The sequence below is a fragment of the Fringilla coelebs genome (genome assembly GCF_963513975.1).
Source record: "Fringilla coelebs genome assembly, chromosome: 15".
NCBI lineage: Eukaryota > Metazoa > Chordata > Aves > Passeriformes > Fringillidae > Fringilla > Fringilla coelebs.
In genome coordinates, this window is record NC_140041.1 from 16,475,283 (window position 1) to 16,494,617 (window position 19,335).

General features: G+C 45.2%; 1 protein-coding gene across 1 annotated transcript in view; it reads right to left on the reverse strand.

Annotated features, from left to right (window-relative positions):
* Window positions 1-2,199: 2,199 nt before the first annotated feature.
* The window catches only part of NSG2 (neuronal vesicle trafficking associated 2), a gene marked incomplete at both ends in the record, with an annotated part of 28,374 nt that continues 11,238 nt past the window's right edge, over window positions 2,200-19,335 (reverse strand). Inside the window, 3 exons of the mRNA XM_084215727.1 lie at window positions 2,200-2,391; window positions 3,842-3,952; window positions 18,213-18,332. Of these exons, the coding sequence (XP_084071853.1) occupies window positions 2,200-2,391; window positions 3,842-3,952; window positions 18,213-18,332 (423 nt within the window). The remainder of the gene's footprint in view (window positions 2,392-3,841; window positions 3,953-18,212; window positions 18,333-19,335) is intronic.

Here is a 19,335-nt window from a genome sequence, read left to right on the forward strand (position 1 = left end):
GAAGGTTTTACAAAATGTTCTTTAGCCTTTGGGAATGAGTCAATTTAATGCCAGGCTATCATTCCATTTCAAAGAGCCAAAGGATTTGAGGCAACACAATCTGCTTGCTGAAGCATGTGAGATGAATACAGCTGTGGGTTTGTTACAAATCAAGCTGTGGAGTTTGGGTACAGAGCTCAACTTTCCCAAAGTTCAGCTGTGGCCCTTGGTTTGCCAGCTGGATTTCCTTTAACCCCCCATTCCAAGGAATGCCTGCAGCAGGAGAAGATGGCAAGGGGGACACTGCTGCCAGGAAAATTCCTGTAATCCACTGGTTTTAAAATGGGAAGGGAGTCCATGGGAAGGAACTCCCATTAAAATGGGAATGGAGCTCCACTGTAAAGCAGTAGAAGATGAGCTGCAGTTTAATTACTATTTTCCTATTGGAAATGGGTGAGAACACACAGGCATTAAAAGGGGAAAATGGGAAGCTCTGGAAATGCCTCCTGAAATCCAGAGTCACCCTGGGGCTGGTGCAAGGTGCAGCCTCTGCCTGGCAGCAGCACACAAATGCCACCCACCACCTGCAAGAAAACCCACGGGAGCCACTCTCAGTCACATCGAACTTTATTTTAATCCCGTCAGAAAAGTTCAAGAATTACACCAAAAAATACTTCAGTCTCTGCTACCTACTGACAAAAAATACACCACAAAATTATAAACTGTTCAGTGGTTTGCTGGAGTTGGGGTCGTTGGTGGAGGGGGTGGTTTGTACATTTTGAGTGAGAAATGAATTTACAGGTGGAAAGGGAAGGGAGGAGAGGGAGTCAGACAATGGTGTTTGGCACTACAGTTTTAGCTACACTATACAGTTATTTATCATGATGCCTGCAGGACTGAGGAGTTCTGCCCTCACACACTGCCCAGAGTCTCTGACATGGAGGACAAAACTGCCCAATGCGAGGGAAGAAGGGGCCAGTTCCTAATTTCCATCCCAGTCTAGCCAAAAATGTGAAAAAGCAGCTCAGACAAGGTGAGCCTTGCCCTGCCTGTGCACTCTGCTCTTGCAGCTCTGGAAAAAGAGAATCCTTGGGGGTTTTTTAAATCCCACAGCCTGCACTAATCTCAAGTGCCATTTGTGAGGAGAGGATGTGTTAGTCTAGGCAGGACTGGATTAAGCTTGGGGTCTGCTCTGGGTTTGCAAGGAGAGATTTGATTTTTACCTCTTTCTAGTGACCTGGAATGACAGGAAATGCTGAAGGAGCTGAAGGAGGGAAGCAGAAGCACCCCATTTCATGGCAAAATCGGGGGCTGAAAATTGGAGGCTCAATACTATCAGAATTTTTGAGATGCTCTTCTGATCATAATGGCATGTCTTTGAGTTTCGGTGACCCAGGAGAGAGGTCCCAAAGGATGAAGCCTCATGGAAGTTGCCAAAGCTCATGCAGGCAATCTATGCCAGAAGCAGAGTCCTGAACTCCTGACTCTGAGTCCTGTGCTCAAAAGTTTATTTGAGATTTCACTGCAGCAGCCTCTGCCTGCCCCCATCCTGCTCCTTCTCCAGGCAGCAGCCTGGATTTCAGCCTCAGAGCCTGGCCAGGACCAGCAGCACTCTGGTGGCTCATTAGGAACACCAGGAACATTCTGGGTTTCCTTGGGGCGCTGTGCAGGGTTTGTGTTTGCACGTGAGCATGTCTGGGGAAGGAGGGGATGCCTGTATTTCTCTGTCAGTGAATGAACACTGACACTGGATTCAATCTGACAGCAAAATATCTCCCCTTTGGCAAATCAAACAGCACCACAATGTCTTTGTACCAGGTTCTCTCTACCCCTCCTGAAAGGATTCCAGCTCTTCCTTCACTGCATGTGGAGCCTCTGTCACAGCTTTCCAGCACTGACAAAACTTGGTGGGATTCTCTTTGCTGCTTTTATCCTCTCTGGCTGTTTACCTAACTTGCTTTTTTTGTTTTTTAATTTATTTTTCTAACAAATAGTTAAGCAATGATTTAAAAATATTTTTACATCGTTAAGGTACAGTCAACATCAAACATGCCTTTGTACAAGAGCTCGACTCGGTTACAAATCAACGAGAACAACGCACAAAAAGAAATATCCATGAAGCTGCTCCTGCCCTGGGGTCGGATTCCCTCCTGCCCCGCCGGGCACGCTCAGGTGTTGTCCCCCCGCCCACCCGCTCCAGCTCCGCCCAGCTCGTTCCCTTTAATGCCCTTCTGTCTTGGCAGCCTTGTTGTCGTGGCTGGCCGAGCCCGAGGGCAGCCAGGGGGACACGGCCCGGGAGCTGGTCTGCTTGGCCATGCTGTAGTGGCTGATGACGGTGTAGAACCGGCCCCGGGAGTTGGAATCCTGTGCCGAGTAGTAGGCGTCCAGCGAGGCGGGGATGCAGCGCTTGTGCTGGGAGGGGAGAGCACAAAGAGAAGCAGAGTGATGCCACCAGTGATGCTCTCAGGGCTCCTGTTTGCACTCACACTGCTGCAGGGCACTCACACGGGTGCCCTGGAGAGCGCCAAGCCGGGCATGGCCTTCCAAACCTGTTGCTATTGGCAACAGATGGCAGCAGATCTCAGAGATCCGGGGCTGTGGAATGAGGGAAGGACCAAACTGGGCAGGCTGGGCTGGGCTGGCTGAGCAGCTCTGCTCACCTGCTGGTCCCAGGCCAGAATTCATCCCCAGACAGGCAGAAGCAGCAAAAGCTGTTTTGTGCTGCTCTGTTAAAGAGTGTTACCTTGACCTGGGGACAGCAGGAGGCACAGCCCAATGGGGCAGCCCTTTTCACAAGTTCAGGTTTGGATTTGATTCTGAAATTCATGACTCTATGAAGGGACCTCAATACTCATCTCATTCCAAGCCTCTGCCATGGGCAGGGACACCTTCCACTGTCCCAGAGCTCTCCAAGCTCTATCCAGCCTGGCCTTGGGCATTTCCTGGGATCCAGGGGCAGCCACAGCTGCTCTGAGCACGCTGTGCCACGGCCTCCCCATCCTCTCCAGGAAGGATTTCTTCCCAATATCCAACTAAACCTTCTCTCTGTCACTTTGAAGCGATTCCCCCTTGTCAAGAGTCTCTCTCCATCTCTCTTGTAGCTCCTTCAGATACTGGAGGCCACAATTAGGTCACCCCAAAGCCTTTTCTTTTCCAGTCTGAACAATCCCAATTCTCCCTTTTTATATAACCTAAGAGAATAATTCACAATGATTAATACGCCAATATCTTACTCTGTTTTCCAGCTTACATATTATCCCCAGTGTGGTCAAGACTCCTGTGAATTTATGAGTTTATTCACAGTGAGAAGTCAGTGAATTATTTTGCAAAATACATTTTTTTATCTCAGCAGACCAGGCAAACAGTTCTGTGAGTATTCAGTACAAAATCACTGGGTTTTAGCAATTGTTACATGGGTTTGCTCTTGATAAAGGCTCAAGAGCACCTAGAAGTGAACTACTTGGGCAAATTTGGATTTCTTTCACAAAGGACAGAGTGTCAGCACTGCAGCAGTTTGCTTTGCATTACAATGTATGCCAGTAAACATCAGTTACTTGGGAGTGTGGGAAGCAAATGCAGGATCCCAGCTGCAATAAATCCATTCACAAATATGAGGGATTGTTGCTGAACATCTGTCTGTAGTGTTCACCAAATGCTAATCCCAACAATTACACTGTAACAGTAGCTGATGGAGGCAGATGCGTGTCCACATTTCCCAGAACACTTTTTCCATTTCAACACATTCCTGCCAAATGTTCTGTTTGGCCTGGTCAAAATGAAAAAAAGCAGCCTGGGCTGTAACCATGCAGGCAATTAGAGCCTGTCATTAGCTCAGGCAATTCATCCTTCTGAAGTTCCTTACCTTATAAACAAATCCATCTGGGCAACTGTGGTCATAAGTGAAGGCTTTGTACACCACAAGGAACACTATGCAGGCAAGGAATGCAAGAGCCAGGCTTATGAGGATGGTGACCTACAAAAGAGGGATAATGTTACTGTACATATGTTAAAATGGCATATGAGCAACCTCATAATTAAATGACTTATAGGAACAGACATTCTAACAGACTGCAGCCTTCACTCCACCGTGCAGTACCTAACTAAGCATGGTAATTGACTGAATGCTGGATCCAATATCCTGGATACCCACATCATTCCCATCCCCCCACAGACTTTCAACATTCCTGTGTTTAACCCCTTGCAAATGTATAGATTTTGCTGTAGTATTTGGTGCTCTCAGCTCTGGCCCAGCAGGACCCAGCAGCAGCCAGAATTCCCATTCCAGGTCTGATGTGTGTGGATGAAGTGCCCTGTGGCCAGGGCAGATCCCACTTTTCTGGGAGCAGAGCAGGTGAGCAGGGAGGAGCAAGGAGATCTTTGTAGCTCACATCCCTTTGTGCCTCCTGGGCAACTCCACCAGGACAAATTGTGCCCTGCAGGAGAAAGAGGATCCTCCTCTGTTTCTCCAAGCTGTAAAAGGACAATATCCTGACTACTGACAAAACCCCACAGCATGTCCAAGAGCAGATGCTGGTGCTGGAAGTACCAGACTCAATTCCCTCTTTGGGGCTTAAATATTTCCCCTCTCCTCATTGCCCAGCAGATCACCCTGTCTGTTTCTTTGCTGGAGCTCCCTTCTCTCCAGCTTCTCCAGGTCCCTCCTAAATAGTTCATCCAACAGCAAGTTTTCTGTTCCTACTCCATGTCTGGATGGAGGAACTGATCACTGATTTTTGCTCAGCTGTCTGCTCCTCAAGGACTGAGCAAGGAGCTGTGAAACACTCCCATCCTCCCCTTTCCCAAAGCTTTCTTGGTCTCGTAATTCCACAAAAAACCAATCACATCCAAAACTCAGGCAAGAGAGAGCTGTGGAGACTTATGTAGCAGGAGAGATTCCTGAATTCATTGTTAAATCAGAATATTTTAGAATAAAAGGTTAAAAGGTGAGACTGGGGCTAAGAGGCTTTGCCAAGGACAAAGAGTTCACTGAAGCCCAGACCTGCCTTTTAATGTTCCTGCTTGGTTTAACCTCTCCTTGGGGCCTCATCTGCTGCAAAATGGGTCAATTAAGCCAAAGGCAGCAACAGAGGGAGCAGAATTTACTGCTGGAGTTGGAAGAACACTGTTAGGGAGTCCTGAAGTGCTGCAGAGGGATCTGGAACTACAGGAGTGCAGTTGTATGAACTGCATCGGTCTGATCAAGAAAATTTGAGATCCACCTCCTCTCAGAGCCCCCTCAGAGGGGTGGATAGAAATACTTCAGAGCAGCTTTATGGCAGCCCTTGGGTTCCCAACCTGGGGGAGTCTGTCCCTTTTCATGGTGAGAAAGGCTCAGCTGGATTCAAGGCAGATGCAAATGGAATTTGACATGATTTGTGTCCCCAAAAGAATTTGTATTACACATGGAAAAAAAAAATTAAGTCCATTTGGTATGGTAAAAAAGAGAGACTTCCTGCATTAAATATACTCTACTTTTTCCAACAGGAGACCTGGGAAAATCAGATCCCTCCCCATAAAGAGCCACCACAATCCTGCTGGCAGGTCAGTGTGGAGGAGCATTTCCCCTGTAGAACACAGGTCCATCACCTCCTCCCCATTTAAAAGGGCAGCCTGCTAGGCCTGGCACTCCCTCTAATTCCAGTACTAAACCACGAGGACAGTGACACAAGTGTCCTTTGAGGTTAATTTAAAGGCATTAGAGCAAGATGTTAATCTTGTTCTACCAAAGCCAATGCTGAGGGGCAGCCCAGGCTAGAAATTCAGAAATAAGAAATGTTCAGCTTTCCAGTCTGGCTACTGTGCCCCAAATTAAATGTACAATGAGAAAAATAAATGTTGCTTGAAACTCAGCCTCCAGAAGCAGAAAGAACTGAGCTGTCTGCAGTGAGAATAAATATCTCTTCATGGCTCTTCTGCTAAATCCCACGTGCATGCACAGCCTATGGAAATAACCATTAGAACTGCAATTTGAGGGGTTCTTTCCTCTTGTCCTCCCACTGAGTCCCTAAAAATAACAAATTCCCCTCTGTTCTGGCCAAGTGCTGACACCCAGTTGATCATGGCCCAGTGCTGAGCTCTCCCCTCCCTCCAGGCTGTAACTGAGCCCATTCTCACCCTCCTGCCTTTCCTGCACTCACAGAATTGCTGTAACAATATTACACCTGCTGATAAATGGTGGAAAATTGCTCCAGATGAAATGTCATGTAAGATGCTAAAACCCAAAGAGAAGAGAAATCCACCCCCGGATATTCTGCCATGCCAGAGCTAAGATCCACCTCTCCAACTCTTCCAGAGCATACAAAGCTTCATTAACATTCAAACACCAAAGAATCACAGAGCTGCAATACCTAATAAACCTCCACTTTTTTTTTATGATTAACACGAACCTTGGCAGTCTCTAAGCAATATAAACACTCACAGAGGGGAAATAAAATTTAGTGAGCAGATAAAACCTAGAAGTGCTGCCGGCATGAATCTGTCACATGTGACTGCTCGAGTGGGTGAAAGAAGGGGGGGGGATTTGCCTGCCCTCTCCTCAAAATCTCACCTGATTCCCAAAGGTTCCCTTAAGAGGGAGCAGAGAAGAGAGAACATCATTACCACACCAAAACATTCCCCCCATCCTCCAAAAAATGTGGGAGAGGCCCTTAACATCCATGAAGGATGACGTTGAGCTCCCATCAATGGCAGCACACTTGGGGTGGTTCCCCCCTTTTCCCACAGATAAAAAACTTTTTTTGCATTTTCACACAGCACAGATGAATAAAAGGATCCATCCTCATCAGGCAGCAGGAGATCAGATGCCAGCAGGTTTTGTGCCAGGCAGAGGATGCCTAATTGCAGTGGTGTTCCAGCTAACCTGGCTTTCATGCAGCCCATGGAAGCATCCTCCCTGCTCTCTTTGATTTCATCAGCTGCCCAGGATCTCCTTTTTCATCAAAAATTCCCTTTTTCCCTCTCTCACTCCAGTACAAAGCCTTATTTAAAAGGCAACCAGAGAACAATGGCACATCCAAACAGCAGGGCATTTATTTAACAGCTTTTTTCCATTGCAAGGTTTTTACAGTTTTATTCCTTATTCATACAATGTATAATCATGGAATGGCTTGGTTTAGAAGGGACCTCAAAGATCATCTCATTCTATGGGCAGGGACCCCTTCCACTCCCAGCCCTGTCCATCCTGGCCTTGGGCACTGCCAGGGATCCAGGGGCAGCCACAGCTGCTCTGGGCACTGTGTGTCAGGGCCTGCCCACCCCCACAAGGAAGAATTTCTTGCCAGCATCCAACCTAAATTTCCCCTCTTTCAGAGTGGGTGGCACTTCTTAGATACCAGGCATGATTATATTTCTAAATTTCTGGTAAATCTGTGTTTGACTCTGGACACTTTTCTCCCTGCTTATACACTTAAACCAGGAGCAGAGCCAAGAAGATGCCAACCAAGAAAAGCCTTCCTGCCTACAGGAAAAGCAGCCAGGCCCAGAGAAGAGATAAAAATCATTTATCACAGAAAAATTCCTACAAAATTCTGCACCACTTTCCTACTCTCTACAGCTGCAACATGAATTAGGGATCTCAGAAGCCTCTGCTGCCTATTTTTGTTCCCGCACTCTTCTCAGCCTCTTCACAAAATTCCAGTTTCTCAGGAAAGGACCCTTCTGCTGCTGCCATGTCTGGTTCTACAAGATACCTTCAGTGCTGCTGGGTAGTGGGAATTTTTCTGACCTTTAATAGGCAACTTAGCTGAAGAAGTTCTCTTGGTTTTAATTTTAGTCTTTGTAGAAGAAGAAAGGCAAAGAACAAGGCAAAATTTGTTATGAACAAAACTGGCAAAAATTCTGTCAAGGTTATTTCAGAGAGGAGCTTAAGAGCTGCGCTTGGAGAGGCAGCAAAGCTTTTCCTGTAGTTTATGGCAATTCCATTACACCTAAAAACCCATCAGTCCCTGACAACCCAGTTAACTTGCAGAAAAAAAAAATCACAAAATCATCTAAGGGCATCCAAATACATCCGTGCACTCCTGAATCCATTATATGGATTTCTGCTTGACAATGAAAAATTCAGGAGGGCAATTTTTTCCCCTTCATGCCATAACTTGTTCAGCTGATAATGAGATGGAAGATTGACACCATCATATTTCCACATGGAAAGTACAGTTAAAGGATCAGGAGCTCCTGGATCCAGCTAGCCTGGTGGCCTCTGTGTATTCCAGGGTGGAATCCAAGTGCAAACAGCCAAATGCAGGTTGTTCTTGCAAGGAAACTCTGGTGTGTCAGCAGGGAGGGAGCCACAGGCTGCCAAGACACTGAGATGGATCAGGTATGATGAGGTACCCCCCAAACTCACCCCAGGAAGAGCTGCCCCACTGTTCAAACTCTGTCAAAGAACTGCTGTGGTGCCTTGCCCAGCAGCCAGACACCCTGATCTACCCTGGCAGTGAAAATGATCTGACTGCACTTCTTCAAAAATGTCATTTTACTTCCCACTGTTAAAAATATTTTTGTAATAAGTTGCTGATTTTGCTGATCTTCTGGCAACAGCTTTGCCTCCGAAATTTTGAAAGGCTAACTGCAAAAAAAGTGACACAATTGGGTCTTCAGATTTGCTTAGTACTGCTCAAGGAGATGTAGGATTTGTTCTTTATTATTACAGCACAGCTTTCTTCCAGATGGTGTCCAGATTCTTATGAAGAATTGTTTAGGAAATGCTTTGTAAGAGGAAAATATCCTTAGTCATGTCTCTACATTTTCAGGGCTATAGGAAAATACTCCTTAGTGCTGTGAGGTTTCTTAATGAAGTTTTAAGGTGGGTGGGATTTTTTGGCCCTTTAACTTATATTTCATGACCATAAACCAATCTGGCCCTAGTTCTCATAAGAACAGATGGGGATGGGATTATCCTGGGGGCCAGGAACTTCTCCCATCTGCTCCAGGGCTGATCCCCAGTGGGCAGCAGGGAGGGGCTGGGATTGTGCCCCACTCAGGTGAGACCCCACCTGCAGAGCTGCCCCAGCCCTGGCCCAGCACAGGAGGGACCTGGAGCTGCTGGAGAGAGCCCAGAGGAGGCACCAGGGGATCAGAGGGATGGAGCAGCTCTGCTGGGAGAGCTGGGATTGTTCACCTGAACAGGAGAAGCTTTGGGGCAACCTCATTGTGGCTTTTTTGTACCTGGAGAAGCTACCAGGAAGACGGAGAGAGACTTTACAAGAGCCTGAAGCGACAGGACCAGGAGGAATGGCTTCACACTGACAGAGAGTAGGGTTAGATTGGATTTTAGGGAAAATAAAATTACTATGAGGGTGGGGAAGCCCTGGCACAGGGTGCCCAGAGAGAGAAGCTGTGGCTGCCTGGATCCCTGGCTGGAGAGGGCTGGGAGTCACCTGGGACAGTGGGAGGTGTCCCTGCCCATGGCAGGTGGTGGCACTGGATGATTTTTAAGGTCCCTTCCAAGGCAAACCATTCTGTGAATCTCTGCTCCACTATTCCATGGGTTCCTTTCAGCCTATACAGCCAAGCAATGAAATCCCAAAACACTCAGAGAGTGCAGAGAGGCTCATTTATCCAAGTACCCCAAAGCCTCAGAAGAGTGCGCTTGAAACAGCACTGGCTGTCTCTGAGCCAATTTCCCCTCCCAGCCATGTCCCCCTGGGCTCTACCCATCTCTGCACACCCCAGCCCACCGTGGCAACACCAGAGAACCTCTCCAAGTCTGAAAATCTTAAAAAGAAACATCTCTTTTCCAGGATAGCCAGCAGCAATTCCTCTGCTCTGCGCCTCCTAAAGCTGTGCGAGCAGCACGAGTGTGGAAGGAACACACCATGTTTCTAAGCAATTTGTCAAATAATTAAATTATGCACACAATAACTAGCTGGCTCAATTATATTAGCCAGTCTCCATCATGTAATATAATTTCTAGTGGCTGTTTAGGCACTAATAGCCTCAGATCTTTTTAACAGTGTCTGGTGCCAGCTGTGGGCTGCGTGACATCTCCCTGTGCCAAGTCAAACCCCTTGGATGGAAAATTCATGGCTCTGTTTCCAAGCCCCCGTTCCTTATGGAAGTTCTAAATGCCATTTTAAATAAAGCTCCTGCACCAATGAGTATCAGTGAATTTCCATTTAGGTAAATAAAAAGCTCTGTTGGGTTTGCTTTCTCTTTTCTGCTATTTAATGCCATAAAAAATTCCTTCATCAAGCAGGCAGGTATAGTGAGATGGGGTGATGTTGTTTCTAGGAACACCAAATAAATACATGGCCATTTTGGCAGACCAGACAGGTTTTTAAAGGTGTTTTTCCCCTACTCCTATAAGAATATTTTCTTTCTTTTTCAATTGTCAGAAGCCTTCCCACTGCAACTAGGTGATCCTTCAGGTCCCTCCTGCCCAGCCCAGGCCATTCAATGATTCTGTGTCTGTTACCTCCAAAAGAAATGGAGCAGAGCCCCCAAATTAAACAAGGGGATGACTCAAGAACTGCTCAGAAAGGACCTTTTCTTCCCAAAGCCACATCCTGAGAACACCTGGCAGCCCATTTCAGGAGCTGAGCAATACTGGAAGAGGCTTCCTTCCAGATCCCTAATTTGAGGTGTTTTTTCAATTAGTGGGACTGCAGCAGACAGGAACATCCTCTCCAAGGCTTCCTGACGTGCAGCCCTTCCCTGCTGCCCTGGCACAGCCTTGGCTGTGACATTTCCTCTGGTCACTCCACGTGGGACATGGCAATGGATGCCTCAGTTCATCACAGGCTCTTTTTAAATGCATTAACAGGAACACAAGATAAATCAAGTCATCAATAAACTGTCTCCTCGCCTGCCAAGACTCAACCTCTGCACAGTCTCATGAATGCAAAATCGTCCCCTCTCACTCCTCCCTGATGTTGGATTTGGTGCAGGGAAAGCTTTGGGAGCTCTGAGCAAGAATGGATTCAGGGATTAGTTCCTAGCAACACACCTGGAACTCCAGGTTGTGTTCCCTGCTCTGCTACTGCCGTTTTCTGACACCTGACATCCCTCCAAACCCAGCTCCGAGCTCACTCGCCACTCAGAAAACCCCAGCCACAGCCACCCACGGCTGCAAACATCTAAATTCCCCAAATCTTGGTTTTTTCTGAGGCAAAACCACCCAAAGATCACCACTCTACCCCCAGCCAAGGATCAGGCTGGCTCTAGGGAAAAGCTGAGGTGCATCTGCTTTGTGAAATTACCTTCTTCCAAAGGTCAGGCTTGCATGAATTAAAGCACCTCTGTTCAGTGCATTCTAGTGCTTGAGGAAAATAATCACTTGGAAGTTGTTCCTTCAAGAAGGGCAACAAATTCACCTGTATTTCAGCATTTATGTCTCCCATCATGAGTAGGAAATAATATTTCTGCATTCATGGCTCAGTACACCCATTTCTCCTTAAAAACTTATTATGTGGGTGCTTTATAGGAGAACGAAGTGAGGACTTGGTGAGCAAAGTGTCCCCTGGGTAACTTAAGAATTAAAAGCCTTTCCATTTTGAATTAGAAAGATGAGGCTTTATTGCTGCAAATGACTTACAAGAGCTACTCTTTTAAAAGCAAACAAGAGAAATGAGTAATCGAGGTGATTATGCTGCCTCCAAAGGCACCAGGCCAGTTCCATTAGCTGTGGATCCGACCCAACAGGCTTTAATACATCTGCAAGTACCAACAAGAGGCAGCTCAGCTCTGCTTAACATTCAATCACAGCCTCTGCTGCTTTAGAGAGAGTGAAACATTGCATGGAGAAATTTGTGTCACTGAAGCTTTGCACTTCCTTGATTATTTTTTTTTTTTTAGCATTCAGTGGTCTGGCTACAAGACTCCAAATGCACTTCCCAACAGGCAATAAACTTTGCTTTGGTTTCACTCAGCTGAAAATTCTTTCCTGCTCCTCCATCCTGCTTGGTTTCTTTTGCTGAAGTGGCCACATCAGCATTAAATATCTTTCATTTAACCTCAAATGCTGACAGGAAAATTGCCCAACACGCAGATTTCCTGTGGGGTGCCAGAGGTAAGTGTAGAGTGGTGTTAGAGACAGAGATGCAGTGTAAGAAATCCTCCAGGCCCAATGGGAACTGCAATTACATCCTGGAATTAGCACCAGGGGTATCTCCATGTGGTCACTTATGGAAATATTTTCAAGCATTTTGCTCCAAAGCCAAGAGTCAATTGAGGTTTCTGCTCTGTAAATCTTATTCCTTCAATATATCCTGGTTTGAAGAATGAACTTTCAGCAAGTGTACCCCACAAAAATTTAGGCATAAGAATATTCTCTGTGACTTTCACTTTTAGAGATTTTCTGCAGAACAATTCACTTTCTTTTTCTCTCCAAAAATCAATTAAATGAAAAAAAAAAAAACCCTAATCAAGACTGAACAAATCTCTTCAGCTGACTATTCTGTTAGTGCTTACAGATGGCAAAAATAAATACAGTCAAGGCTTTTCCTGACTTTGTAAAAGAGTATCTATGTGTGTAAAACGAACATAAAACAAGAATGCACTGTAAGGAATGGTCCATTTCCTATTAAAAAATCATATTTGGTTTTCTTTTTTTCTTTGCTTTGTTAAGTGGTCCCTAAGCCAGTAGAGAGCATTCCAGTTAAATCAAAATAGATTTTTCTTTTGTGTTTTAGACAGAGATGTGACATTTTTGGGCCCTTGCCTGTACAAAACAATTAAGGAATTAGCTGGGAGTACTTACAAAGCCCCCAGACTCCTAGCCAGACAGGGGAAACCCTGCAGGGTTTATAGCAATACCTGGGGCTGTGATCAGACAGATCTGTTCCCTGGCAGCTGAGCCACAAATCCCCACTCAGTTCATCCTCACAGCTCCTGATTGTCACTGATGATCACAAACGACTCCATCAATCTGCCTCCTGCAGCCTGGGAGAGCCACTGGGACAGATGTGACCTGTCCTCTTCTCAGAAATCCTCAGAAGAAGGATTTCTGAGCTCAGGCAGAAAGATGAGGAGCACCATTTCTCACCTGCTTGCATGCACACCACGAGTGAGAGCCTGGAACCACACAGGTGAGACTTTGCATCAAGGCCAGGCAGAGCTGGGCAGTGGTTTTTGGGAAAAAAGAACCCGTGACCTTCGGAATGCACTGGAAATAATCAGCCTCCACAGAGGCAGCTTTGGCTCTGCACTCAGATCATCCACCAGTCTGGAGAACACTTAGGAGCAGTGAGAGCTGCCTGAAACCCTTGCAGGAACTCACCCACTGCATCCACAGGGAGAGGAGATTGCCTGGAGACAGCTGGGAGCTCCCAAAGGGAGGGAGTATTCCTCCAAATCAAGCCCTTCCTGCTGACACTCTCTGAGTGCAAGGTCCCAGAGAAAACCCCGGTGCCAGCCCTGCTGCTGGTGCCAGTGCCTGCTCCCTGTGCCTGCCACATCTCTGCTTCTCCCCTGCTTTGTCCCTTGTTCTCCTGGATCCTGAAAACAGCATCTGAGCCCCGGCAGCAATTCCCAGCAGAGGGAGAAATCCCTGCGTACAGCCCCGGGCACCGCTGCCATTAGTCAGGGTAATGGGATCCTCCAGGGCCACTCCGCAGCTCAGATAACCGATGGGATGTGGCAGTTGCCATGGTAACGCTGGTACTGATAGGATGGAAAAGCAGAGGGAGTCCTTTCACCAGGAGTTGCTCCTGCCCCCTGGGAACTAAACAATTAAAGGAGAGTTTAAAATGTATTTACCTATGAACGGGTACAATGAAAAGCCTCAGCTGTTTTTGCGGGATTTCTTTGCAGGTTAGAGGAAGAACTGTCAGCATAAAGCAACAGCCTACAGGTGAAAGTAGAACATCCCAGGAGGAGTCTGAAGGATCCATGGCATGGATGGGAATTTTGGGAAGGGGGAGCAGGAATGGCACATTTGGGGCTCCATGTGTGCAGCAAAGTGTGAATTCCCTGGCATTTGATGGCTTACCTTCCAGTGGGGGCACCAGGGGAGCATCTTCCATTTAGCAAAGCTGTTACCAACAGGAAATTATTCCCTGGCCCAGAAAAACCTTTGTTAATTAGGAGCCAAGAATTTCAGGTATTGGCTTGGGTTTGATCATGAACAATTCTTGCATCATTGTTTTGTAGGGTGCAGTTGGAGACAAAGAGATTTTGTTCTATACCTTCCACGTTAAGTCAGAGGAAAAGAATTGTTCCAGTATGAGCATTTCAACAACAGAAGCACTTGAATGGGTTCCACTACATTTTAGGGACCTGATGAAAAGTGTGGGCAAGAATGACATCCACTGGTCTCTGGATCTGCATGTGTCAGAGCAGTTTCAGGGTGGAGGGAGGAGAGGGGTGATCTAATGATGAGAAATAATTGTCATTGGACACTCAACAGGGACAGATGACACAGCCAGTGACTCTGAAAATGCATCTTGCCAAATTGCAGCAAGAAGAATGAAGTTCTCAGTCTTCATCAATACTGGCAGATGATTTCTCCAGGTAGATAAATTGCTTGCAAAAAACATCTTAAATACCTCAACTTCTCCCCCGTACACCCACTCCCAACTTGTTCTGTTAAAGACAAGTACTGAATTTAATTATTCCAACTCTGAAAACATAAACTTTAAAAAAAAACCTGATCCATGAAAAGGAAAGATCTGTAGAAGATTTGAGAAGTCAGATAACTATGGGAGCTAATTATCACCCAGCTAACAGTCAATAAATCATTACCTTCCTGAAAATATTTAATAGTTCTGTGGCAGTGGTGAGGAAGGGCTCAGACTGGTGTAACAAAGAGACCAGTTTGTGTAAAACCAGTAAGGGGCCAGCAGTTCCAGGTGTCCACCCAATGCTCTGTAGGCCTACACAGAAAGGCCACTCCAGACCTCTCCTGGTGCTATCCAAATAAATCCATGCTGCTGGATGATATCTGGGCTGGTTGGAAGAGAAAAGGAGTCAGTGAAACCCTGCTCTCCAGAAGTAACAAGACTTCATTTGGTGAGGAATCTGCCTAAAAAGCAAAAGGGATTCAATCTCTTCTCAGTACTGATAGAAATAAGGGCAGAATGGTTACTCACATACGAGAGATTGTTCTTTAAAGATGTACAATGGGGCATCACTGGTGAGAAGGAGCAGGAAGCCTCAGAGGCAGAGGGTTAGAGCTGTCACCTCACAGAGGAATCAGAGGCACATTTACAAACCCTCTCTAAGGCACCTCAGTGTTGTCACAGGATGGCAAAGCCCAGGAACAGGAGCTGCCTTCAAAGCACTGCAAATGAAAGGCAAACAGCAGCCACCCTTCCCCCTCAGCCTGGGAAACCTCAGCTCACAGAGCTACTGCAGAACAAGATCTCTGCAGCTCAAAAACCTCCTAGAGGAACACACTCCAAAGGCAGAAGCAGTTGGGAGAAGGCAAGGTCTATAAATCACTGCCTGTCAGCTTAGAAAAATGTTCTCTTTGCTTCTCTGTGGAGGAGTAAAATGAGAAAAGAAATTTCTTTTCTGTATAGATGGCTCAACCATAAGGTTATTTTAACATCATTTTCTCATAACCCATCTACACACAACTATTTAAACAGTTTTATAAAGGAGGTATGAGCTGACTCATGCAGCTGAAGAATCAGCCTAATTGGTCAAACTTCCAGGACAGTGTGTGCTGAGCTGGAGAGAATCATAATCTCATCTATTAGGGGATGTGACAAGAGGCAGGAGCTAGCTCAGATTCCTGGAAGAGCTGGTGTGAAATAAGAACCGTTGCCTAGGGACAGTCTCTTCTTTATGATAATTAAAGAGCTCTGATCTGGGCTATTCTGCATGGATGAAAAATATGCAAGCATAAGCTTAAATTCTGGCTTGGGCTTGTTCATGTGAGAAAGTTGTCTAATAATTCATTAGTTTCTTCAATAAAAGATACCCAAAAGGCAGGGAAAAGGGCATCTGTGGACTTGGCTGGCAGGTTCATGTGGTCTCAAAACTTTTTCCAGATATCTTGATCTTCTGCAGCACAAAACCACAGAATTGCAGCCTCTTTTCCCAGGCAGCCGGCCCCAGGACAGGGGGAAATGGCCTCAGGCCAGGCCAGGGCAGGCTCAGGGTGGGCACAGCAGGAATTTCCCCATGGAAAGGGAGCTCAGGCACTGGAACTGCACAGGGAGGGTTGGATCCCCATCCCTGGAGGTGGCACTTGGTGTTCTGGGCTGGGGACAGGGCGGGGATGTGGCACAGCTTGGGCTTGATGGTCTTGGAGGGCTTTTCCAGCCTCAAAAGAACAGAGAATATGATGATCACAGTGATATCATCTTTTTTAAAGCTTTTAAAAACATAGCCAAAGTAAGATCATAAAAGTTAAGCATTTACTGTGATTTGCTCTTACAAAAAACAAATGTAAGATGATTTCATCAGTACCAGATAATAGGGCAGCTTATAACCAGAGGGCAGGGTTTTTAATAACTTCACTAAAAATATGCATCGAGACAAAAATCTGGTGCAATAAAAAGTACAAAAGGTAATAAATATTAGCTATTATCTCAGCTCATTTTGTCAGGAAATAATACTACAAATTTAATGGGATACACGGAAGCCTTATGAAAAGCAGGCAGGGAGAGGCTTAGAGTCTTATCCAGTATTAGAGCAGAGGCTGCCTGATGAATAAGTTGACATCGAAGAGCAGAGAATGAAAATCATATGGATTTCAGGGAAGGGAAATAGCTCAAAAATGAAACTGTGATGCTGCCAGGCTCTATAGGAAGAGGCCCAGCTCCCACCTCTGCCAGGGCTCCCAGCTGAAGCTGTGAAATGAGAAAACTGCACCAAAAACAGGATGAGAAGAGGAAAAATGCATGAAAGGTTTGAATGCAACAGCAAGTTGGGAATTTAAATAGGAAAAACAAGATACTCAGTAGAAGGAGCAGATGAAATAGGATTTATCCATGAGCTATAGGTGTGCAAGCAGGAGATGTTCTTGAGTGCTTTTTTAAAACAACAAAGCCCAATCTTTCCTGGTTTTACTCTGCCTTTCACACCCTTCAGGGCTGCAGGACTGAGTGTGAAATACACAGCGAGGCACCAGAATTTACAACACCAACAAGGCCATTTACTGCGGGTTAAAGCCAACACATCAGTGCCAGAGGCTCTCAATTTATTGTTGGTTCTCAGGCACATTGTGTCCGGTTCAGATTTGTGTGGGACACTGGAAATGTTTACAAGACTGGGATTTAACCATGGTTAATTCACTTTACTCTGGTACAATAGAGAGTTACCACTGGTGGTAAATGGTTACTACACACAATAAGCTCAGGGAAGAATTCAGTAAGTACCAACAGCAGGTAAGAAATTTTAGGTCAAATTGTGATGTCCATGGAAAAATAAAACAGCCAAGAACCATAAACATTTATTCCCACAACTCTCAGGAGTAAATGATGCTTTAGAGGGAGCAGGAATGTCACTGGGCACTGCTCACTTTCTCTGTTTTCTACTCAAAATCATTGCTATTTCCTCTGACTTTGAAAATGAGCAATCACATCTCCCATTTCTACCACTGCCATGCTCTGTGGTTTAGAAAAAGCACCAGGTCTTCCCAGTGCAAAGGGAAGAAAAACTAGCAGCTACACATTTGGAGTCTAATTTTAGGAGGAACTGAGCCATTCTAATGTGCTGCAGTCAACAGGAACCGACAGCACTCAATAATTCATGAGTTTCTTTCCATGTTTGAGTAGAGCCTGTTGAAAATTTCCCAAGGAAACATTTTCCATCAGAAAATTCCAATTCCTGTGAAGCAAAACTGCTTACAGAACAGGATATGCTTGGATTCTTTTCTAATACCTTTTTTCCTATGCATTTTGAAGTAGTTTTTAACTGTAGTAATATAATAATGATAACAGAGTATTTTAAATATGAAAAAGGTTGACTGGCTATGAGACAAAAGGAATTTTAAAAGGCTAAACAAAATTTTTCAACCAATCTTCACTTGCATTTTTAAAAATTATTTTTAAACACCAGTGTTTGGGAAGAAAAAGGATTCAAACTTGGTTTATTTTCAGTTTGGGCTGGAATATATTTTCATCATTTTCTTGGGAAAGAAAAGGATTTTCTACTTGAGATGTAGCTAAGAAGGTATTTTCATGCCAGTCCTAAAAAAACTCTTAACACTCATGCAGATAAACCTCTCTTTGACCCTGATGATGAGTGAATTGTTAAATTTGCTACGTCTTTCCTGTCACTTTGATTCAGTTATTATAAAATGAATGGAATTTGCTTCAGAAGGCGGCAGAACAACCATTTCTTACCTTTAGTCTTTCTGTTACCCCATCAGTGAAACTGACTGTGAATTCAGCAATTTTGGGCACTCTGAGTTTTCCTTTGTTCTTCTGGTCAGGCTGATATTCTGTTCTTGTTTTCACAATTACCTGAAAAATAACAACACTTTTGAGGCTTCTGCCCACAGCAGAGATTTTTGAATTGTTATCAAAGCTTTTCTATATAAACCATGCCCTGGACCTACACAAGCACCATAAATGAACACAAACCATCACCCCCTCAGGAATAAGAGAGGCAGATAAATCAGCAGATACACAGAACTAGGACAGTGAGCTTATCACACTGAGCCTTAAAATAGCTGACAGCAAAATGTTTGACACCCACTTTTGTTTAGGAGTGTTTAGTTTTTATATCCTGCTCAACAGGCAGAAGAACAGTCCATCCTAAAGAAGAGACTCACTAATTAAAAGCTCTGTCCAAACAAGTTCTGCTGAAGCCAATTTAAATTTAGGCCATTTGGTGCTCATTCATTCAGGCTCCAGATTATCAATATTTATCTTGTGTTATCACCTTGGCTTTTCCCCTAAGATCTGTGTCTGATTAATCCACGTCCTACTAATTTTATAAAATGAGGTGGTTTACACCAGTGCAGAAGACCCTTCCCTTTCTGGCTCTCCATTTGGAGCTGCAGCCTGGTGGAAATGAGAAACTCCAGGAGTGGAGGCTGCTCCAGATGAGAGTGACAAGAGTGATCCTAAAGCTCTTAGTTAGAAACAAAACGGTGGTGAAGGATTGGAACAGATTAAGTGATGCACAAGGTTGAGTTCCCAGCTAATCAAGGACTTATTTCCAAATGGAGACAGCAAAGTCTGCTTTGGACCAAAGAGAACCCCAGGTATTTAATCCTCCTGCATTTAATGCATGTGGAAATCAGAGGGAGAGAAAAGCACTGAGGAGTCATAAGCCAATTTTCTGGATTCAAATGCAAATCATTAAAGGCTGATGAATATTTACATCCTCCAGCGAATCCCTCTCAATAGTATTTATTACAGGAGCATTTGCAATATTAATACTTGCTGAGAAGAAGGGACAAAAAGCCACACAAATATGTTTCTGTGAGCAGCTGGGAGCTCAGGATTTGTGATGACACAA